General features: G+C 46.8%; 2 protein-coding genes across 3 annotated transcripts in view; one reads left to right on the top strand and one right to left on the bottom strand.

The window, feature by feature from the left end:
• Positions 1-15378, bottom strand: part of TMIE (transmembrane inner ear) — a 70785-nt gene extending 55407 nt beyond the window's left edge. For both annotated transcript variants that reach the window (XM_066585165.1, XM_066585166.1), the window contains exon 1: positions 15293-15378. In XM_066585165.1, coding sequence (XP_066441262.1) covers positions 15293-15301 — 9 coding nt within the window. In that variant the 5' untranslated portion in view covers positions 15302-15378. The remainder of the gene's footprint in view (positions 1-15292) is intronic.
• Positions 1-24730, top strand: part of ALS2CL (ALS2 C-terminal like) — a 703387-nt gene that overhangs the window by 587338 nt on the left and 91319 nt on the right. The gene's annotated exons all lie outside the window — the stretch shown is intronic.

Genomic DNA, 24730 nt, shown 5'->3' with positions numbered 1-24730 from the left:
TCAGCCAGATCCAGCTGAGACCCTTCAAACCAGTCATCATTCCCCAGCTTCTCTGTAAAGGGACCTGCACCTTTAAAGATACCCATCATTCTCTCAACCAGGGTGAGGATCTCTCCCTTTAACAGCCTGGCTGTATTGGGCCCTCTTTGCCCAACCTGAAATGTTGGCCAGGGAACTGGCTGTCTATAACTTTTCCTGCTGCCTTTTGAAGGTGCCACTAGCCTCACGGTATCCCTGGGTTCTTGCAGCTATCCTGGAGGCAAAGCTGTTTATATCCCCCAGGGGCCTTGATGGTAGGTCCAAGGCCTACTCCAGAAGCATCTGGCCTGGTTCCAGAAAGGCCTTTGCTGAAACTCCTTGCAGCCAAGGTCCCGGAGGGCCACTGTCCCTCACCCTGGTTAGCTTAACGGCCACCCGGGTGGTCTCCAGGAGGGATGCAGGAGACACATCGCTGCGTCTCTGGCTAGTTCTCGTCAGTTCCTCCTGGGTAGCCATTTGCAATACAACTCCACCCTTCGCCAGCTGGCTCCAGAGAGTGGGAGTAGTGGGTTTCCCTCTACCCCCCCCCCCCCCCCCCCTCTAAGGAGAGCAAAAGCCCTAGGGCCTGGAGGTAACAGAAGGAGGCTTGGAGCTGCAAGCAACTGCACACAGGAAGTCAGCGGGCAGATACAGCAGCTCAGCAGTCCTATGTAACACCACAGATAACACAGTGATAACTCTCCATATTACAATGTATTGAGGGGTAGATGAACATTTCATTCATCTTCACTGAAATGGAAGTTAGGAGTATAAATGAGGACCGGGCCCCTTTCTCCTGTCAGTTGTCGGGGCCCAAGCTGCCTTATTGACTAGTGGTCTTTATATTAGATATTTGTGAGCCTCCGCTGGTGTACTTGGCGCTATTTCCTTGTGATGTTATTACTTGCCGCTGCTGCTCGGGGCAGCGTTGAGCCATTGTTTTTATTGGCTGTTCTTGCTGGGGGTAAGAGGTGTTGCTTTGTTTGGTGAGGGCGGCGAGAGGATTTGGTTCCTTGGCAGCAAATCCTGAGACATGTAGATTCTATTCCTAAGCAGTAAGCGATCTGTGATACTGAGACGGAGGAGGAGGAAAGACACCGAACCACACGGAAGCGACTGAGGTTTATTCATCAGTGCCTGCTTATAAAGTGGAACAAGGCACCTATGTACTGCAGGGGGATTAATTAACGCTACTTAGGGCTTCGACAGACGAGCGCATACCGTAATACATCCGCTCCTACGCAATTTTTTTGCGCAGTGAACGAGTGTATTTGGCACTCGTGATCCCTGACCTACTCCACCTCCATCCACTCAGCGAAGTTCAGGAACGATTAACGCTGGGAGGACCTGTCAGGTATCTGCTGCACTCAACTGGTCGCTCCGTGTAAAAGTACCCTTAGTTTCGGATTGAGGGTGTGGGGTTGCTTGGAGTGTTCCCTAGTGTAGTCTGCGGGTTCCTTTACCCCTTGCGTTCCCACTCCCCTTCTGCGCAGTACAGTGACAGTCCTCGAGCTGCTATAACTGTGCATACAAACAAGTTAGTAGCTGGAGGGGGGCATCTGATCCCAGTGTTTGGCTAAGGGCAGATTGGAACAATACAGGAAGCTGGGTGTGTTATATAGGAATATAGAGTGTGTGCTATGTGTATATAATGTGTAGCGTCCCAGAAGCGGTAGTTCTGACGCAATTCAGTGCAAAGTTGTCGTGTGGTTGCAGAAAACCTATTTCTCAGGTGCACGATATTGTATGTGGTTTGACCATTGCATTGCACTGGGTGAAAGAAATCCAAGGGTGTAAGGGTTAATTATGCAAAATGAATGAGGCCTTGGTCACCTGGTATGTCTTTAGCATTGCTGGAGAACAGTCCCAAGCCCAACCCCTTTGCCCAGGATAGAAGGGAGGATCCAACCCAGCAGCAGGAGGGCCTGAGAGAGACACAGGTTAGCTACTCAGAGCATCAAGCTACTTTTCCCAGTGATTTATTAAGCTTATACTTAAAGGGGTTTTGTCATTATAACAAGACCCCGTCCAGCCGCCCGGCCCGACCTAAACTAAAAAGAGAGGGCATACTCACCTGTTCTGGAGCCCCGGTAACAGCGGCGCCTTCCGGGTGGATAGCCAGGTGTCATCTGCGGTATTATTGTATCTTGACGCCACCGTAGTACAGGTGGAGCCAAGATACAAGGAGTTTGACAGGGGGTTGCCACCCCCTGTTACTGATTGGCTGTCCTTCATTCTCCCCATCCTCGCCCTCACAGGTCCTGTAGCCACCACCGGCCGCCGTGGAGGAAGGTGAGGGGCGGCACTCGGGACTTATGAGCGCTGCTGGGCAGGACACCATGGAGAGCGGTCGGTCTGCACTCTGCAGCGCTGCTGTGCAAGGGAGCAGTGACCGGCGGCTCGCCGAAGTTCATAAAGCTGTGCTGTGGGCCGGGGTGATGAGCGTCACTGTTCAGTTGACTGTTCTGTGGCGTGCAGCGCTGAGCGGCGGCGGTCGTCACTTCAGATGCACGAATAGGTGAGCGCTGCAGAGGGGAGGGGGAGACACACATCTACACTCAGCTTCGCTGTTGCAGTGCTGTTGCAGTGCTCCCGCGGCTCCGCTACACTCACACTGTGGAATGGTCGCCAGGGAGAGTCACAGCGGTCCGCTCCAAGGCAGTGGAGGTGACAGTGAGGCCAGTAGCAAAAGGCTGCAGAGGCTGCAGCGTAACTGTACATATACGTCACCACTTGTGATGATTTTCAAGAGGGCACTTAAAATATAAGCCCTACCCCCAAAATAAGCCCTAGCTGCAGGAAAAAAAGAATATATAACCGTAGAAGCGATGTTCGGCTCCACTGCATCTTCCTCCCGATCCCCGGCACTGGTCTTCATTATCTCTTTTGGCTGGGAGGAAGGCCCCATAGGGAAACATGGGCTACAAAACCTCGTGAGTTGTGTGCATATTGCAAAACTGCAAGGTTTTTGATTTGCAATGTCGCATGCTACAAAACATCCCAAATGTGAAGGAACTCATAGGAAACCATGGGCTTCCCACACATGCGCTTTGCAGCATTGTCGCAACGCGTCAAAACAAAAAACTTTGTTGCCCGTGTGAAGTAAAGCCTCTTTTCCTGCAATCTAGCAGGAGCAGGTCCGGTCCTCGGTTGTGAGTTACAGCCGAGGACCCCGAGGGGAAAGGGAGAAGTGGTTTTTAACAGCTTCTGCTTCCCCCTTTCCCGGGTACATAGCGCTATGTACTAAGAAGGGGAAAGTGGAAATGTTTCTTCCACTACGCGACACAGCAATCATGTGACTGCTGGGATCCCCTGTTACAGCAGAGCTGCAGGGTCCCAGCAGAACCTGATCAGCTCTGCCAGTGATTATTATAACTACAGGGGATGTTTTCCCTGTAACTGGGGCTCCTATGGATGCTGACAGATGTTTACCAGGAGCATGTATGGTGACGCGGGTAGCAGCAGTGACGCAATGCTATATTTTTCCCAAGAAAAAAGCATCACTGACGCAACAAAATCGCTACATAGCAAGATATCGCAGTGACTTTGTAGCAGCGATATAGCTGTCGCCCATGTGAAAGAGGCCTAAAGCCCAGGACCAAGTGCCGTAAAATTTACCATGCTTGGTTCTTAAGGGGTAAAAAAGTGTTTATTTTCACATTTTTTAACGTAACCCTTGTTTTATAGATCTTACTTTTTTTTTAGTTGTATAGGCAATTTTTAATTTACTATATACAAATGCCAGTATGCCTCTGTGCCCAATCTCATAACAGGGATGCTCCTCTTCAGCCCCAATCAGGGGCGTAGCTATAGGAGATGCGGTTGCACCCGGGCCCAGCCTTAGGGGGCCCATAAGGCCTCTCTTCTCCATATAGAGAACCCAGTACTATGGATAAAGCATTATAGTTGGGGGCCCTGTTACAGGTTTTGCATTGGGGCCCAGGAGCTTCTAGTTACACCTCTGGCCCCAATGAAATTGAATGCTGCAATCAGCATTCAAAGGGTAAAAGTGGTGGAGACAACAGGTTCCTCTGATCTCTGTCATTAGAGCAGATTGGTGGGTAGGTACTACAGCCATTGCCCTGCTCCTCATCTATGGGTATATTTGCAGTGCCCACAACCTCAGCATGGTGAGTATGGCTTATGTATGAGCAGCGTTGAATCCTAAAACCCGTATTGTACAGTATAGCGGCTTTTTCCTAGTACTCCATGGCAGCATTATTAATTAGTATAAGGGCTTGCTATTTGGATTTAGTACTGTATAGTTACATTATATACGTGTATGAAGTGGTGGAATTTGTTATTACTGACGTATGGCAGCATTAATTAGGTGTGCGGGCCAGTGGCTAAATATGTCTAGGATCTCTGAATTTGATTGAGGGTGGAGAAAATCAGCCCACCTTGGAGATTTGGCTTTGATGGAAGGAAAAAATGAGATCACCCGAGCAAACAAAAAATAAATAACACCCCCAGGTAAAATTGAACATGCCGCGAGTTTTTCACGCTGTAGAATTCTGCAGTGTGAACTTTGAGCTATTAGGTTCAATAGACGCTAATAGCTGCGGAACAGCGCCGCGGATTTCCGCCGTGTAAAGTGCGGCAGAAATCTGTCCGTGGGCATTAGCCCGTAAACAGATACATGGCAGATTTGTGCACACATAAAAAGAATGCAGAACGGCTCATTGAACTGGTGCACAAATATGAAGGTTTCCTGCGTATTCACATATGCCTGTTCACTTTAATGGCCTATTGCGGTGCGTAATACACATCAAAATAAATCATTTTTCATAACATTAAAAAATTGTTCATGTGAGCGAACCTATTGAAATCAGTGGGTTCTATTCACTGCATTGTCTTGTATTGAAACTGCAGTGGCCCGAAGTCTATATATCTGGCCCCTCCATAATTGTCATACACGTCATGTCTTCAGTGTGGATGCACTGTGCAAAGTGTCTTGTCTCTAATTATGTGTATTGCACAGCTGCAGCATGTAAGAGGTTAAAGGGGTTGTCCCGCGGCAGCAAGTGGGTCTATACACTTCTGTATGGCCATATTAATGCACTTTGTAATGTACATTGTGCATTAAATATGAGCCATACAGAAGTTATAAAAAGTTTTATACTTACCTGCTCCGTTGCTGGCGTCCTCGTCTCCATGGTGCCGACTAATTTTCGGCCTCCGATGGCCAAATTAGCCGCGCTTGCGCAGTCCGGGTCTTCTGCTGTCTTCAATGGGGCCGCTCGTGCAGAATGCCGGCTCCGTGTAGCTCCGCCCCGTCACGTGCCGATTCCAGCCAATCAGGAGGCTGGAATCGGCAATGGACCGCACAGAAGAGCTGCGGTCCACGGAGGGAGCAGACCTCGGCGGCCATCTTCAGCAGGTGAGTATGAAGACGCCGGACCGCCGGGATTCAGGTAAGCACTCTCCGGTTTGTTTTTTTAACCCCTGCATCGGGGTTGTCTCGCGCCGAACGGGGGGGGGGGGGGGGGGGGGGGTTAAAAAAAAACAAAAAAACCGTTTCGGCGCGGGACAACCCCTTTAATGTCTGAAAGTGTCTGGGATATGTCTGGAAAATGTAACAAATTGTCTTGTCATGTGCCAAGATATACATATGAGTGAAGAGTGAGTTAGAGAGATTCAATTTTTCTTCTGAGTCTTATCTTCTTCAATGGTTGAATGGGGAGGAAGATCGCTGGCCACATGGGGGTACCTTCAACCCTCATGTGGTGAAGAATGGAAGTGGAGCAGAGGTATTCTGATGTTCCCATCACCGGACCCCTACCTTGAGATGAGTGAAGGAAGGAGCTTGCCGTGCAGTGTTCATGCTACAGAGTACAAGTGAGTGTCAGTGGAGTGCTCCCTTTCCCTGTCCTCCTCCGGAGTGTTCCCTTTCCAGGAGCGTAACCTTACAGATAACTTAGCCTGAAGGTCCTGATGTCATCCTGTGTTCTCCTCCCTGACCTCGCCTAACTGTCATTCCTGCACTCGCGTGTGAAGTTTGCATTGAAGAAGTAAACTTCCAGTCACTGCCCATTGCAGTGATTGAGGTATTCAAGTATAACAGTGTGTGGACTCTATTATTTCTACTGCCGGATAATCAATGGGGTGAAGGAACGGTGGCGTCACGAGTGACAACTTCATCAGTCCTCTACACCCATATACAGGTAACCGCTGTCCCAGCGTTGCCTGGAAGAGGCCTAGCGGTGCCTTGGCTCAGGCCGTACGCGTCCCTCTGGGGAGGAGTCTGGTAGAGCCACTATGACAAGTGCCATCTCTACCCCGCCAGCTCCTCAGCGTGGGCCATGTGTCTTGGTTGCTGCGGGACGTTACAAAATCTGCTCATGTGAACGAGTCTTTACTATACATTTACCAATGTAAATGCATAAATTGTTTTTTTTCTCCACTCCACATTGCATGGGTGAAAAAAACGCAAATGGGAATTAAACCATTTAGGCCTCATGTCCACAGGGACAGATCCACAGTGGGTGTCCCGCACGCGTGATCCGCGCCCCATAGGGATGTCATTTTCCCCTGAGGCGTGGATTGCGTGTGCGGGAAAACACCCGCAGTATGCTCCATTTTAGTGCGGGTCTCCCGCTGGGACGGCTCCCGCAGGCTTCTATTGAAGCCAATGAAAGCCGTCCGTATCCGTGGCACACCCGCAGCTGAAGTCCTGCTCTCCGTCACGGGAGAGCAGGAGTTAAAAAAAAAAAGGAGTGCACGGTGCATGTGCGGCACACTGCCGGCATGCCGAGCACATCTGCCGGGCCGAAGAAAGAAGATCCGCCTGCGACGGAGAGCAGATCCGCAGCGTCCGGACAGGTAAGTAAATCTTCTTTTTAGGCCTCATGTCCGCAGGAAAGGAGGGACCCGCTGCGGGATTCTGCATGAAGAATCCGCGGCGGGCCTGATTTTCCCCGTGGACATGAGGCCTTAAAATCATTGATTTCATAGTTATGCGTTCTCACTCCTGATATCGCACGATTTTATCACAAGTGTAAAGGCACCCTTCGGCCCAATGTCCACAGGCGGGTTTGACTTGTGGAATTTGCAGGAGTCCGCAAATGGACTAAAACATGCGGATTTGATTTGCGGACCTTTTGGTCTGGAAAACAAATCGCAGCATGCTCCATTTTCCTGCGGATCCCGCACAGACTCCTTTCATTGAAGTCAATGGATGCTCAGTCTGATCCGCGGCAGACCCGCAGCTGACACTGTGGATGTGCTGCGGATCCGCAGGAAATTTTAAAAAAACTGTACTGCGCATGTCCAACAGCGAGCCACAAGGACCATGCGCAGTATAGCGAATCCGGAAGTGGAGGGATCCGCGCAGACGCAGCTGCGGGCATCTTGGGTGGTCTCTGCTGCAGAAATTAAAATCTTTACCTGTTATTATCCGGCATAGATGCGTTATAACTTATAACTTATGTTGATTTCTGTGGTAAAGTATAGGTCTGCAGTAGATCCTCCCCTCCCGCTAAACCCCATCCACCTTTACCACCACTACTGAAATGTGGCAAGAGAAGCGCAAACAGCAAAATGTTGAAAATTATTGCGCAAATGTGACGTACATCATAATTTGTGATGTGCAACAATAGAATTGTGCGAATGCATTAAGAAGTTTCTCCCACAATGTTATTTCCATATACTGCACTGCCTCGGTGCACACAGATATACGTAGTATACAGATAAACGCACAGTACATGCAGTTTACACAGATATATGGTACTTGGCACAGACTTGAATATACGCAGGGTATACAGATATACACGGAGTACACAAAGGGAGAGATTTAAAAGGCGTATAAAAGTCTAAAAAACTGCTACTTTTTGCAATCTGTGGCTGCTCAAGCCACTATTAAGAGAAAAGGGCATTGCTTTGTACCAGGTGCCAGGCCCCAGCATGACACATTTATGTGTAAATTAAGCCTGAAACTGGTGTAAATTATGCAACAAAATCTACTCTAGGTCATAGTTGGCATAGATTTCTTTGTAAGTACACAGATGGATGGCTCAGGTGTCCAATTACTTTTTGTAGGATATATGCACCACGTGTAATGCGGTCTTATTTTGAATCGCACTGCCAAACTGTGGTTGTATAATACCACCGTACACTGAGTGAATAAAACCACCATACACTGACCAAATAATATAATAGCTCTGCCACTCCCTGGCTGAAGAGCTCCGCCACTCCCTGGCTGAAGAGCTCCGCCACTCCCTGGCTGAAGAGCTCCGCCACTCCCTGGCTGAAGAGCTCCGCCACTCCCTGGCTGAAGAGCTCCGCCACTCCCTGGCTGAAGAGCTCCGCCACTCCCTGGCTGAATAATACTGCCATACAGTAACTGTCACATTGTCTCTCCTGTATGGCAATATTGTTCAAAGACCTCATACTACAGCCTTAGATCACCTGCGCACGGCAGAGCCGGATACCACATGCTTTGGAATATGGCTTTGGCAGCAGCGGGGTGCATGCGTACCTGCTCTGTTGCCGTCTTTTCTGTACTGCGGGTGGACCCGGCGCTGACCGCCGCACATACGCAGTACAGATTTTTTTTTCAAAATTTTTTTTGGCCCTGTGCTGTTGCTAGGCGATAACACAGAATCCGCGACCTGTCCGCAGCTTCCATTGACTGTATGAAAATGGAGCGAGGTGCGATCTTCTTTTTTTTTTTTTTTAATCTTTTTACTTGAGTGGAAATTGCAGTTGATTTCTGTTCGTGTGTAGGAAGCGGCAGATCTCCATAGGAAACAACAAGCGGTATTTGCTACGGATTTGCGGTGCAGACGCCAGCCGGGGACCCCACAGCCTTACATCATATGTCTCAGTACTCGGGGACAGGAAATACAATGTTATCATCTAATACTTACAGTATAATAAGCAGCATACCTCCGGCTCCTTCGCTGAGGGCCCCTACTTACAATGGAACCTCTGTCATTGTATGATTGGTCGCCCCCCACCCCCTCCCACCGGACAGAGGTTCACCTCCCTAAAATAACCTGGCCAATAAAGAGGCCAAATCATCCCCCTCAATCCCTTCCTGCCTTCAGAAGCAGAGACCGGCCGAGGTCCCCTCAGATGCAAGTCATTGTCCAGCTCACAGATTGAACTGATTGGTTTATTTCACAAGAGACATCATTTTCAATGTTCCCATAATTGTAGAAATATGAGGATAATTGGATTTCCTGAAATCAGTGCATTATGGGAGAGGCTTATGACAGAGTCAAGGACAGTGCGGCACATAGGCAGGGATACGGCGACAGCTCACTGCATGTACTGCGCTCCAATGATGGGGCTCACAGGTCGGTGACATCACAGGTTGGTGACATCACTGCAGATCAGAGGCGTCTAATACATCCGTATGTGGACCCAAACTGAAGAGATTTCACCAAATCCCTCATTCTAAGGCCGGTGTCACACGAGCGGATGTGTATTTGCGTTCCCATCTGTTCTGCGTTTTTGCACATTGCGTATTGACGTTTTTGCTCTCCCTGCTACAGTACTTATTGTCATGGCTAATTAGCTTAATTAGTCGCAAATGCGAAGGCAATTAGAATTTGCTGCCTATCTTTTTGCGCAAGGGAATGGCGCGCACAAAATACGCCCATGTGAACGAACTCATTGAAATCAATGGGTTCTATTCACTGCGTATTGCCTGTGCAGTACATGGTGCAAATATGTTCGTGTGACACAGGCCCATGGCTGGATTCACACGGACTTTTTTGCGTACAAACACGCAGAAAAAAGAACAATGGAAGCCGTCCTCCCAGCAACCCTTCCGCAAACATCATTGCGGAAAGGTTGCGGGATCCACGTCATTGCCTACCGTACTGCGCATGTGCGCCAGCCAACACATCCGCCGCACAAATCATGAAGACTGCAGACAGATACGCGGGGGTCACCGGCCGGGCGAAGGGTTGACTCAGCCGCGTGCAGGCAGCCCAAATGGGATTCCAACAATTACTCCCAAACAGTTACAGTATAGCCACAGTCTCCCCATAACATTGATAGCCACAGTGCTCTTATGGCCACCGGCACATGGCCAGGTCAGGTTCCGCATGCAGAATCCCACAGCGGAATCCAACCCTGTTACCCCCCCCCCCCCCATACCTGTCTGAAGTCTTCATAAGCTGCACTGCGCATGTCGGCCAGCGCGCATGCGCAGTACAGATTATGCTGCACCGTCACTAGGCGATGACACGGATCCCGTGACCTTTCCGCAATCATAGAAGGGTCGCGGGGGTATGCTGCAATGTCTTCTCCGTGAGTGGAAAATCGCAATCGATTTCCGCTTGTGTAGAGGAAACTTCGTTTTGCCATAGTATGTTATGGGCGGCATTTGCTGCAGAATTTGGAGGCAGACGACCACTCCGGATTCCGCAATGCTAATCCGCCTGTGTGCAGCTGGCTTATAACAGTGATAGCAAGTTACCCCATAACAATGACGTGCAGAATGCCCTCATAACAGTGACCTTATACTAATTACACTACCCGATAACAGTGCCAGCCGTGGTGCCCCCATAATTTTCACCATAACCGTGATAGCCATAGTACTCTCATTACAGTGTCCCTATGCCAGTCACAGTGGCCCCACAACAGTGGCAACTCCCCTGTCATATGTATAATTAGTAAGCATTATATAACGGAGTTAAAGGCTCCTTCCTATCTCAGTCAGTCATGGCCAAGATGAGATACCCGTCTGTGCGCCGTGGCCTCCGGTGGCCGGGATTACAGGAACAGCTGAGCTTACTCTTCTTCGCTGTTTCCATAACTTCCATAGAAGTGAATAGAAGTTCTGGACACAGTATATCACAGCAAGCTTGGCTCTTTCTGTAATCCCGGCCACTGCTGTAGGTGGCATACGGATGGGTATCTCATTTCAGCTATGACTGACTGAGATAACAAGAACCCTTTTAGGTGGTTAATTTTCCAGAATCCGGACCCCCCCCCCCCCCCCCCCCCCCCCATTATGTGTCCGCCACTGCTGGGAAATAATCCTGGCAATGGCTGACAGCACAGAGCTGGCGATGGATCCAAGCCGTCACGCTAGACTCACCCTCCACTGATGACCCTGCTGCTGAGGAGGATTCTAGAAGATGAAACCGGAATGACACAGGATGATGCTCCCATTATAAGCTGACTACAAGATTTTGGGGGGGCAGGGGGGTTCTGGCTGCCAAACAAAAGGATTAAAGTTCTACTAAAAAGATCCCGTCCTTGTAAAACCTAAAACCCAAAACAATAAGTATAGCCGCCAGTGCAGTCCCCACTGGGTTGTCACTTAGGCTGCTTTTGCAGGGAGCCATTAATTGTTTGAACGAGCGAATGAGTCGTTGCTTTCAGAGTCCATTTATATGTGCAGATAATCGTTCAAAACTTTTTTATCATTTTTTTTCGCCATTCAGTCCATCGTTGGTCTGTCAGGCGAGTCTGGAAGTACCTGGGAATGGTTTGTGAGCGACTGAGCAATCGCCTTTTACATGCAACGACTATCAAACAAACTCCTTTTATATTTGCATACAATGAATAATAAGCAAACTAATTATCGTTCATCGCTCAATTGTTGGCCCTGTTTACACTGAACGATCATTCGTTTTCGCACAATTGATTGATTACTTGAATGAATGGGTAAAAAGCTCCTTAGTTGTTGTCTATACTCTAACAGACTTTGTGTTTCAATCCTTCATTTTTTTCAAGATCTCTGCTTGCTGTCTCCAAATGAGAATTTTTGCATAAAGACAATAAACCTGCATGTAGCTAGTCCTGCTCCCAGTTGAGAAGTTGATACAATTGTATCTAGTCCAGACACTACTCTGTTTACTACCCCGGAATGTAAAAAGAAAGTGTTCTCATTCACTGACAGCAAGCAGAGCACTTGTACATGGTGATGAATTGAAACAGAAGGAGGATAATTTCCTTAGACCAGTGTTCCATGTAGCGGTCTTAATTTAAAATGAACCTTGGTAAAATACCCTTATGTTCCCCCGGGAGACTTCACCGCAGATCTTTCCATATGATCTTTGCCTCTAAATAAATACTGCCATGTGAACACACCCTGATTAGGAGGTGCGCACCTCTTAATACATTTGGCGCATCTTTTCCCTGTCGGTGTGTTAGAAACGCTAATCTATGCCAGTTATAAACTTGGGTTGATTTGTTTTACAATTCATGCCAGTTTCTGGCATAATTTAAGGGAATTCTGTCAGCCTATGAGAAGCCACACTCCCTCCTGATAAGAACCACCCATTTTTTAGAAAAGTGGCGAGAGCATGAAAACAAACTAAAAAGTTGCAAGCCTGTGTACAAATATGGCGTGTACCAAAATGTGTGACTTTTTTTAAGCTGAAATCTAGTACAGGTGTCTTAATAGATTCCCCCAAAGTCTATGAATATTGTGATTGTGATAATTGTGCTCATACTGATGAGTTTAACAGTTGTTGTGATTTAGGAATATCGTGGGGACTATTATTAAGGCGATGACGAACATGGTAAAGCCTTGTGCCCGGGAGCTCGAAGGCGAGGCGCTCCGGGGATGGAAGGCGAGGCACTCCGGGGATGGAAGGCGAGGCGCTCCGGGGATGGAAGGCGAGGCGCTCCGGGGATGGAAGGCGAGGCGCCCCGGGGATGGAAGGCGAGGCGCCCCGGAGCTCGAAGGCGAGGCGCCCCGGAGCTCGAAGGCGGGGCGCCCCGGAGCTCGAAGGCGGGGCGCCCCGGAGCTCGAAGGCGGGGCGCCCCGGAGCTCGAAGGCGGGGCGCCCCGGAGCTCGTAGGCGGGGCGCCCCGGAGCTCGTAGGCGGGGCGCCCCGGAGCTCGTAGGCGGGGCGCCCCGGAGCTCGTAGGCGGGGCGCCCCGGAGCTCGTAGGCGAGGCGCCCCGGAGCTCGTAGGCGGGGCGCCCCGGAGCTCGTAGGCGGGGCGCCCCGGAGCTCGTAGGCGAGGCGCCCCGGAGCTCGTAGGCGAGGCGCCCCGGAGCTCGTAGGCGAGGCCCCCCGGAGCTCGTAGGCGGGGCGCCCCGGAGCTCGTAGGCTAATGGTGGTTTGTGGTCTCAGACAGCATTTGTTTTTTTTTGTTTATCCTGGCATTTTTTTGCAGCAAAAACCCACTGCGGCCAGATGTTAGCTGTAGGTCAATAGGAACATATGACACCTAATACTACCAATGCTACTTTGTAGTTGCGGTTTTCTTTCTTTTGATGTATTTTTTTGACTCTGTGGTGTTTTGTTTTTTTCGCACTTGCATCAGACTGTAATTTTGGCTTGTTTTTTGGTGTTTCGCATAGACTTCTTGCTAGGAAGAACCTGCCAGAACAGTCGCATGAAGAAAATGTGTGAATCAGAGGCGTAACTTGAAGCTCCTGGGCCCCAATGCAAAATCTGGAACGGGGCCCCCAACTATAATGCTTTATTCATAGTTCTGGGCTTCCTATATGGAGAAGAGAGGCCTTATGGGCCCCCCAAGACTCCTGGGCCCGGGTGCAACCGCATCCCCTGCACCCTCTATAGTTACGCCCCTGGTGTGAATTGATAAGCAAAAACAAAACCTCACCATAAAAGGCGTGTGCGAGAGAAGCCTAAATAAGTCGTATGTGTAAGAAGAAGTGTCGCAGCAGCTTCACCAATAGCTTGTTCATACCTAACGCTGCCAGAATTGCACTGATGGCTCCGCCTCATTTTCTGCACATCCCACATTTGTCCTGTTTGGGTAATGACCACGCAGCGTCCCCCAGAGCAGGCACAGATTTTAGGGCTTATTCAGATGCCTTGGATGTCTATGGCTTCATTCAGACCAATGATTTTTTTTTTTCTGTGCAAATATTCGCGCGAGTAAAAATAAGACCTACGCAATTTTTTCGGGCGTATATTTTGTGTGGCGGACTAAAAGATACGTCTTTCCCTATGTTTCACTGTAATACGCAGAAAACTCCTATAGACTTCTATGGCAGCTGGAAGGGGAAAGGGGTTACCCTGTGTACAATGCTGGGGGGAAAAAACACCTCTCGCCCTAATTAGGCATTAATTGACATTCCGAGCATTTCTAACGATCGTTGGTTTCCATCGCTCCAGCATGTTTTTTTTACATTCACGCAGCAGTGCCCCTTGTGAATGGCTTGAAATATGCCAATTAAGATCAGGGCTTGATCGGCTCAAAAATTTCATTCATGCTAATATACAGTGCGTACAGGCGGACGTATATATGTATACGGTCATGTGAAGGAGCCCTTATGAGCAGAGAACTTAAATTGTCTTAGAGGTTTTTCCAAAGGGTACGTGCATATGGTACAATACGGTCTAAAAATGGGATGGAATAAGGACCCATTAATTTAGGCTTTTTTTTACTAGAATGAATTGTCAGAGAAATATAAAAAAAAATTAAAAAATCGCAGCATGTCCTATCTCGGGCACAACTTTGAAAATACTTGTGTGCATGTATCCTTATTCATTGCATATTCCATTTCCATCAATTCTTCACCTCCTCCTAAGAACAGCAGTGAGCATACCCATAGAAGACACAGCCGTGTATCCAGCGTCGCTTTGGAAACTTCAGAATTACCGGTTTATGTGTGTTCTGCACTGCTCACCCCATACCCCAGGGACTATAACACCAGGCACCCCATTCCAGGATCAGTGGGGATTCCAGCAGTTAGAGCCCCAGGATAAGGTAAATGATATTGCAGCAAAGCCCCTTTACGCCTCTTAAGGAAATGCAACAACCACAGTCCATTATGTCAGCAAGAAGAATCCAAATGACTATAAAGAATTGCTGCTGCTCATATAGAAAAGCCTATAGAATAACCCATGTATAATACAATAGTACAAAGCAAAAGAAGACTAAAATGCAATGCAGAGTCTGTCATTTGGAGAGATTACTGCCTGGAAATATGAGTGAGAAGTGTAAGGGTTTCTCCGAAATCTATGACTTGCACTGAGTCCCCTGTGTGAGAAAAGTGCATTACAGTAGATTATTCTTGTAAGAGAGTAATGAGAAGAAGGTACAGTATATACTGTATCATGAATGTAATGTAGAGGGTATACAGCTCTGATCCATGTGCAGCGCAGGGTGTCACAATGTTCCATCTTCCAATTTGCATACATTTCCCAGAGGAGCATGCATGGCCTTATAAGTCTCCCTAAGGCGAGACTAGACCCATCCTGACCAATGTATCAGCATCATTATGCAAATTCTCTTCCTGAAAGTTTGTTATAAAAACACAAAACAAAACTTGTAACAATGTTGTTCGCTACAATGTATATAATGCTCTGTATGCCGCAGCATATCTCACCTCCACCATCTGACCCTGTGCACATCTCACGGACAGGATATACAGCACAGGTGGCAGCAGGATCCTCAGCTCCCAGCTCCTCGCCATCTTCCTCCCTGCAGCAGCCGGTGACTGATGCTGGCAGCCCGGTGTCCGGTGTGTGCAGCCTCTGCCAGCGCCCGTCACAGCTGCACAGCCTGATGCATCCCGGGGGATCATTAATTAATGAGCCTGGTATCATTTACACTGGGAGGGGGCAGGGAAGATGCCAGAGCACCAGATCTGACTGGCAGAGAGAGACAGCTCTATCCCAAGGAACAGCTGTATAGTGATAACTGATCCCAAGAGCTTGCAGTCTAATCTCACGGAGTATCTCTCTCATCATCTTTAAATTTAGGAAGTGACAGAATAATCTTGTCCTACATAATGTAATCCTCACATCATCCCTGTTCCCAAACCCATCCTAATATGACATACAATGTATCACTCCCCTCACCCTTGAAGGAAGCAGCTCACCTTCTAATCTCCTTGTCTCACACACAATGTATCACTCCCATCAGCTGTGACCCCTGCAGGTCAGTATCTAATCTCTCTAGCCAACCGTATGCTCACTGAGTATTACCCGTGAAGATTTGCACATGGAATAGGCAGTAGCAATCTCCCATAAGCTTTAATGGTGCCGCTCACACAAGCCGCATGAAATGCGCTTGCAAAAAAATCTCGGCATGCACTATCTTGGCGCATATTACACATGCATACATGTCAAGATAGTGTATGGGGATTGGTGGCATGCAGCAAGTACGCATGTCATTGTGTACTTGCGCAAGAGAGATACGGCACAACACGCCAGCAAACACGGTTGCCTATCTCACATGCAATGTATCACTCCATGCTCCAAGGATATGGGGTGTAAGCCATGTCAACCATGTAGGTAAAGTAGAAGCTACAATCTCAACTGATACTGGTTATATCCCTGGTACTCCCCAGATAGTGATCATCCATCCTCCAGAAGACATTGTGATATGTACAGTATTAAACACTGTATACTGCAAAGCCATTAACCCCTTAGTGACGCCCAAATAGTGTTTTTATGTACTGCCATTGCAGGACGTGTATGGAGGGAGATAGCGCCACTATCTCCCTCCATACAGTGCGGGCGTCAGCTGTTTATTACAGCTGACACCCGCGGGCAATAGCTGCAATCGGCCGCGTGGCCAATCGCAGCAATTAACCCTTTAAATGCCGCTGTCAATTCTGACAGCGGCATTTAAATCTCCCAAGCAATGTTCGGGGGTCCCGTACAGTCCCGCCACGGTGAGATCGGGGGAGCCATGCAGGTGTCATGGCAACCTCTGAAAGGCCCCAGGACTACCTTAGGAGACTGCCTATCAAGCCATCCCCGTGGGGTGGCTTGATAGACTGCCTGTCAAAAAGCAGTATGATGTAATGCTAAAGCATTACGTCATACTGCAGGAGCGATCAAAGCATTGCTGGTTGTAGTCCCCCCCTGGGGACTGAAAGAAAGTGTAAAAAAAAAAAAGTTTTACTAATTATAAAAGGAAAAAAAAAAGGAATAAAAGTTAAAAAAAAAACTCTTTTGCCATATTTGCAATAAAAGAATCTAAATAATGAAGCAAAAATATGTATTTGGTATTGCTGCGTCCGTAAAAGTCCGATCTAGCAAAATAATGCATTATTTACCCCACACAGTGATCGTCGTCCGAAAAAAAAAAAGAATGCCAGAAATGCGTTTTTTTGGTCACCCTGTCTCCAAGATAAAATGTAATAAAAAGCGATCAAAAAGTCGTTTGTATACAAAAATGGTACCAACGGAAATGTCAGGATATACCGCACTAAATGAGCCCTCACACAACTATGTCGCCAAAAAAATAAAAAAGTTATTATGTCCAGAAAATAGAGACAGAAAATAATTTTAAAAAATTCAATATCTTAAAAAAAAAATACAAGTAGTACAGCAAAAAAAAACGATACAAGTTTGGTATCCTAGTAATCGTATTGACCCATAGAATAAAGTTATCATGTCATTTTTGTTGCAGTTTGTGCGCCGTAGAAACAGGACGCACCGAAAGATGGCAAAATGTCTTTTTTTTTTCAATTTCTCTCCACTTAGAATTTTTTTTCAAGTTTTTAGTAGATTATATGGTACAATAAATAATACCATTCAAAAATACAACTCATCCTCCACAAAACAAGCCCTCATACAGCGACGTCGATGTATAAATAAAGGAGTTACGATTTTTTTAAAAGGGGGGAGGAAAAAACAAAAATAGAAAAAAGCAAAAAAGCTCCGTCACTAAGGAGTTAAAATACACGCAAAAAAGACCACAACACAGTAATACTAATAACCTTCATTTATATAGCGTCAACATATTCCACAGCACTTCATTATTACCATAGCATCTACAGGGTGGGCCATGGAAACATAGCCCGGCACCACATTCTTATGAAACCTGTCTAAAAGCAAGCCTGTCTTGGTTACCCGCAGCAACCAATCACAGTGAAGCTTTCACTTCTTACACTACTGAAGTAAAATGAAAGCTGCACTGTGATTGGTTGCTATGGGCAACGAAGAATTTCTTTTAGACAGCTTTCATAAGAATGTGGTACCATAGTTATTTTCCATGGCCACCTTGTACAATGAACTTCATGCCTCACATCATCTGTTGTTGTTAGCCGTTTAGTCGTTCCGTCCCTCCATGTTTTTCGGTTTTGCACTGCTTCTTCCAGTTGTGTGATATCCATGCCGGTATCAGCCATTATGTCCTTTGGCGGTCAGGTCTTCTTTTGTCACTGATCTGTCCAAGCATTATAGATTTTTCTAGCGACTGTGTTCGCATTACATGGCCAAAATCCGTGAGTCCGGTCATCTTGCCTACCAGTGATATATCGGTCTTATATGATATCACATCATCTACATTCACACAAACATCGTGAAGCTCCCTCTCACAGTCAAACACACAGGCCTACATTGTAAAATATACTCTTTCATCAATCACCTGCTGAGGTTCCACGATGACTGCTTCACAAAGTGGTAAAATCTTGATTTAACAAGCTCCAAACTAAAGTCCTGTGAGATCAAGGTACGTCCTTGAATATATAATAGTGAAGAGGAGTGCAAGCCGAGAGAATGAGACAACTGACTGGGGCAAACTCTATCCGAGAGACCCCATTGTGAAGCATCTCCATATCTGTGAAGATCACTCTCTGCTGTGAAAAGCCTAAATATCCTCCACCCTGGGAAGCAGGCCAGAAAGTTGATCGAAGAGGGTTCCAGTGCTGGCATTGTGGAGAAAGAGTGCTGAAGTTAGGCGATAGCCGTTAAACTAATGAACCCTTCAGCAGTGGGGCATTCTGTGGGGTGGGTGTGGAGAGAACCCACAAACTAATCCTCTGAACCTCGTTGCTAGATGTCTGATGATTCGGGACAACTTTGAAGGAAAGGCAACGATGCTGGAAGCCTTTTTCAACTGAAACTTCCAGGCTCTGGTCAAACCTGAAAGGGAAACAATGATCAAGTTGACAGCAGAAAATCCTTTCCAGTTCCCGTCTTGGGCATCACCTGGATGAAGTTGGGATTAAGAAAGGTATTATTATCCCGCAACCAATGGGGGCTGATTTGACTTAATTCAGTGCTGAACAGATTAAGGCTGGGCTCACATGGCCATACTCTGTTACCGCTGTGGAGCCAGTGGTGAGCTGGCCTATCGCCATGTATAGCAGCGATATTGTACTGCACATGTATCTTGCACACGCTGTCATGCAGTCTTCCTGTTTTTTTTGGCAATGGCCATGTATATACGCCACCCATATGTAATGTAATTGCATATGGGGGGCGTTAAATACTCGCCCATAGGGAACAATGGGCTCTCCTTGAACGTAATATCCGACAAAATAGAATATGCTGCGTTCTTTTTTTGCATTCGAGCAAAACAGCAAAAGACAATGTATTTAATTGCCTGCGAATTCATGCACATCACACGCGTGTACATAACACGCACAATGCGTGGTAATCTTTGGGCTCAAGAGCCCGGCCTAAGGCCGCCTACACATGGCAGAGCTGGATTCTGCAGGCCATAGTGAAATCCGATCCAGATAGCAGCCAGCGTCCGCGTGTATCGGTCTCTTTTCCGTTTCATGGTCATGGCGATCCGATGTGCACAGTACAGATTTTTTTGTATCAAACATTTATTATTCCTGCACCATAACTAGGCAATCATGCAGAATCCACACTGGTAATCGTGGACGGGCTGCTAGTCAGACCGCTTTCATTGACTTCAATGGAAGCCATCTGCGCAAAATTGGAGCATGCTGCAATTTTTTTCCTATGCTCACGAAAACCGAAACTGGTTTTCACAAGTGTGCAGGACGAATCGATTTCCTATAGTATGGTATGGATGTTATTAGGTGCAGACACCTGCTGCAGACTCCATAGAAAATATTAGTTAATGTACAGGCGGCCTAAGGCTATTGAAAACTTAATGTGGCAATATCAATTTGCCCAATTATGCCAAAGATTTGGGGGTGCACAAATGCTATCCAGCACAAAATACCAACTGGAGATATGTTGCTCATACAAGAAAGGTACCAAAGTTGTATCAAGAATTAAAGACCCTGTTAACCCAGAAACTGACTGTTGGAGTTATTCAGAGCAGCCAGCACCTCAGTGGTACTTGTAAAGAAGGACGGAAGCATCTGGTTTAGTGTAGACTACCGCAAACTCAACGCCTGTACCATCCAAGATTCTTTCCCTCTTTGCCTTGGGGAAAGCACTGCATTTCTCGACCCTTGATCTAGCCTTTGGATATTGGCATGTGCGAGTTGCAGAAATAGACAAAGCAAAGACAGCATTTAGTCTACTGATGGGACTGTATGAGTTTAACCATATGCCATTCAGCCTGACCAACGGGCCCAGTACCTTTTGAGTGGCTTAGAGATTTTCACTTCGAACTCACTCTTATCTACCTCGATGACAGCGTGGAAAGGAGAAAAGTTGTACATTTCTGCGCAAACACATGTTTGCTCAAAACATTGCAACTATTTTACCCCAGAAACGGTCATAAAACCCTTCATAAATGTGCCCCAATGTTTTGTACTAAAAAGTATAGCTTTCTACAGGAAGCCGATCCCAGGAAAATTAGTGAAGGATGTCGCTCAAGAGGCCCATGAGCAAGGAGCCTACTTCGGAGCCACTAGGACATTCCAGTGGCTACAACTATTTGTATAGGGTTTGCATCTGGAGAGAACTGTGGAAGAGGTCTGCAGAGAATGTCAACTATGAGACCTGACCAAGAGTCCAATCTATACAGACTAAAAAACTCCTTGAAGTTCTGATGATAGACTTTAAACTCGTCGGGCAGTCAGTTAACTGCCACCAATACTGTATAGTTGCGGCTGATCACTTTTCAAAGTTTACAGTAGTGATTACCACTGGATATCAAACCGCTGAATCTCTGCACAAGCGTATACAATTTGGATCAAGGGGCTTGCTTCTAAGAGAAGGTCATGGAGTAGCTACACAAATTTTATTGAATCGAGAAGTCCCGTACGACTCCACCTCATCCCCGGGGCAATGGAGCATGTTTAGGGTTTGGACTAGACTTTTCTGCTGATGTTACGTACTCTATAAAGTGACAAGAAAACTAGAGATGCCAAATTTCTACCTGAGCTCATTTGGACCTACAACAACCGAGTCTATTCCACCATGGGCACCCCTTCTCTCCTGCTCTTTGGGTGGGCTGGCAGAGAGATTGTGTAATTGAATCTGCACCAACTTGAAAACATCACTGAGTGGTCTATCACCTCCTGACCTCCTGGGTACATAAACATTAGCACTAGAGATGAGCGAACGTACTCGGTAAGGGCGATTTCGCAATCGAGCACCGCGATTTTCGAGTACTTCACTACTCGGGTGAAAAGTACTCGGGTGAGCTGTGGGTGAGCGGGGGGTTGCAGCGGGGAGTGGGGGGGAGAGGGAGAGAGAGAGGTCTCCACCCTGTTCCCCACTGCTACCCCCCACTCCCCTCTGCAACCCCCTGCCCCACAGCGCACCCGAGTACTTTTCACCCGAGTAGTGAAGTACTCGAAAATCGCGGTGCTCGATTGCGAAATCGCCCTTACCGAGTATGTTCGCTCATCTCTAATTAGCACCTGACTTCAGACTATTAGGTCAGTGTCTACAAGAGAAAACACATGCTGCAAAAATCCCTGTCCAAGAGACACCTCTACTACAATCTGGTGACCTCGTGCTAAAGAGAAAATACCAAAAGGGAAGCTGAGTGCTTGGTGGGAAGAAGAACCTTATAGAGTTATGAAACAACCATGGCCTACGGCCCTGTGTGTACAAAAGTGCAAGCTGACAGTCTCAGTGCCTGCCCTCGGATCCTGCACAGAAACATGTTGAAACCTCACAGGATTGAAGAAATAGCAAAGCTGCCAGAAACCTTCCAACCACCTGAAATACCATAGCCCAACCCTGTGACTGACCCTGCATACCAATCCGCGTCCATACAAAATGTAATTGCGTATGCACTGTATTTCAAACACCTCTATAGAGATCACTAGAGCTCATACACATGGAATCCATGGTAAATTAGAGCATGATGGGTTTTTCCTTCCGCTCTCGGAATCCGCAATTTCTACCCGTGCCACATAATAGGTTTATGTATAAAATGAGACAGCTCAGTCTAGGCGAAAACGTGTGTATCTAGGTAAAGAACTGGCTCAGAGACAGAAAACAGAGGGTGGTAATGAATGGTTGGTACTCTGATTGGGCCACTGTTGCTAGCAGGGTTCTGTTCAATATATTTATCAACGACCTGATAGAGGGGCTGCACAGTAAAATATCAATATTTGCAGATGATACAAAATGATACAAGATAATAAGTACAATGGAGGACAATATGTGGCTGCAAATGGACCTAGATAAGCTGGGGGCTTGGGCAGAAAAATGGCAAATGAAGTTCAGTGTTCATAATTGTAAAGTGAAACGGTAGGAGAAACGGATGTCACCAGTATACACTAAATGGGGTACGGCTACGGAAAAGTGAGATGGGAAAAGACCTGGGGGTACTAGTGGACTGTAGACTTAACTGGAGTAATCAATGCCAGTCAGCAGCTGCCAAAGTAAATGAAGTCTTGGGGTGCATTAAAAGAGGTATAGGGGCGAAGGACGAGAACATTATCCTTCCATTATATAAGGCACTCGTCAGGCCTCACATGGAATACTGTGTACAGTTCTGGACACCAGTGCTCCGGAAAGATGTTACAGTGCTTGAGGGGGTTCAAAGAAGGGCAACTAAATAATAAATGGAATGGGAGGACTGGAATACCCAGAGAGGGTATCAAAACTTGGATTATTTACCCTGGAAAAAAGACGGTTAAGGGACAATCCAATAACTATGTATAAATACATGAGGGGACAATACAAGGATCTCTCCCATGATCTGTTTATACCCAGGACTGCGACTGTAACAAGAGGGCATCCGCTACATCTATAAAAAGGAGGTTTCATCACTAATAGAGATGAGCGAGGGTACTCGTTAAGGACAGATACTCAAGCGAGTATCATCCTCCTTTTCGAGTACCTGCCTGCTCACCCGTAAAGATCTCTTGCCGCCCCCCGCCGGCGCTCAAATCTTTGCGGGCGAGCAGGCAGGTACTCGAAAAAGGACAATACTCGCTCGAGTATCTGTCCTTAACGAGTACCCTCGCTCATCTCTGATCACCAACAGAGAAGAGGGTGGTTTACTGTAAGAGAGGTGAGACTGTGGAACTCTCTGCCTGAGGACATGGTGATGGCAAAATCGATAGAGGAGTATAAGAGGGGACTAGATGTCTATCTAGAGTGCTATGATATTACAGGATATAGACATTAGGTGACCAGCGGAGTTGTTGATCTGGGTCTTACATTCAGGTAGGAACTATCAAACGTTGATCCAGGGATTATTCTGACTGGCATTATGGAGTTGGGAAGGAATTTTCCCCCGAATGGGCTAATTGGCTTCTGCCTCATTGGTGTTTTTTGCCTTCGTCTGGATCAACAATGGGGAGGATAAAACATACTGAACTTAATGGAAATTGTCTTCATTCAGCTTAACCTACGATGTTACCCGCTTAAAGAAAAATTTAAGAAAACATGTTTGGAGTTCGCCAAAGAACATGTAACAGACACCCCAACACATACCCTGTTTCCCTGAAAGTAAGACATACCCTCAAAATAAGACATAGCATGATTTTCCAGAATTTTTTGAGGATGCAAAATGATTTTTCAGGCTTTTTGAGGATGCTTGAAATATAAGCCCTACTCCAAAATTAAGCCCTGCTAACAGTTAATTTAAAAAGTCAATTTAAATAGTGTCCAGGCAGCTATACATGTAAAAAAGTTAAACCTTTTTGAACAAAGGCCTTATTCACATCAAATAAGAAAAAAACCTCACTCTCTGCAGATATAGCATGCTCTTCATGTTTGCAGGAATGTATCCACGGCCTTCACCACTCCTAGTGGCCTGTTTGTACAGAAGTACGAAAAGTCTGGAAACACGGAGATATTTTCGTGCTTTATTAAACGATTGTGCGGTTACATCCGGATGAATGGAGAACGCGTTTCGATTACACTGAACCTTGTGAATTTATTCAAGGGGAGAATAATTGCGCACATTAAAATTCTCAGTTTTTTTCTTCATTATTGATGTATTTTGCACCTTCAAAGTGGTCGGCATGTTGTGTAAATCAAATAGTACTAACCCCACAAAAATCTATTTTGGTTCCAGTTTGTAATACAACAAAACAGGAAAACCACCAAGGAAAGTGAGTACTTCCATCAGACCCTATAAGTATACGTCAGCCCGAGTGATATGTGTACTCTCATTATGTCTCCGAGGCTGCAGGGGCCCCTGATGCCTGGCTATACTTCTGGGTCACATATATTATGATATACGTAGTGAGCATTCATCTCCTACATAAATCCCTCCATTAACTTGTTCTTATCTTCCAGATACAGATTTGTAATTATGTTAATTCTTCAGTCCGTCATTAATTGCCTGGTAAATAAGAAGCGTGTCGAGTACATCCAGATCATCTCCATCATCCACATGAAAGCGTCTCCTCCGGCCTTCAGTAAATGAGTTTCCACTGAAGCCTTTAAACGTCAACGCTGACGACTTCCTCTGGAATTGCTGATAGAATCTAGACCTTCATGTGAAGTGGAAGGATATTGTAGAAGTGTCCGCGCATTGCACCAACTTAGGGATCGGCCCAAATTAAATTACTAAAGACAGAATGGGGCACAAACAATGGCCAATGCTCGGGCATTTCTTCATACGAACATTCAGTGTATGTTCACACGTGGCAGAAATGGTGCAGATTTGCCTCAGCAGAATTACAGAAAATATGCAGCAATCAACAGTGCCAGCATTTCTTGAATCTCAGCCACACCCTGCA

Source organism: Eleutherodactylus coqui, chromosome 12, assembly GCF_035609145.1.
Source record: "Eleutherodactylus coqui strain aEleCoq1 chromosome 12, aEleCoq1.hap1, whole genome shotgun sequence".
Classification (NCBI taxonomy): Eukaryota; Metazoa; Chordata; class Amphibia; order Anura; family Eleutherodactylidae; genus Eleutherodactylus; species Eleutherodactylus coqui.
The sequence above is the reverse complement of the archived record's forward strand: the minus strand, read 5'-3'. Positions and strand labels throughout refer to the sequence as shown.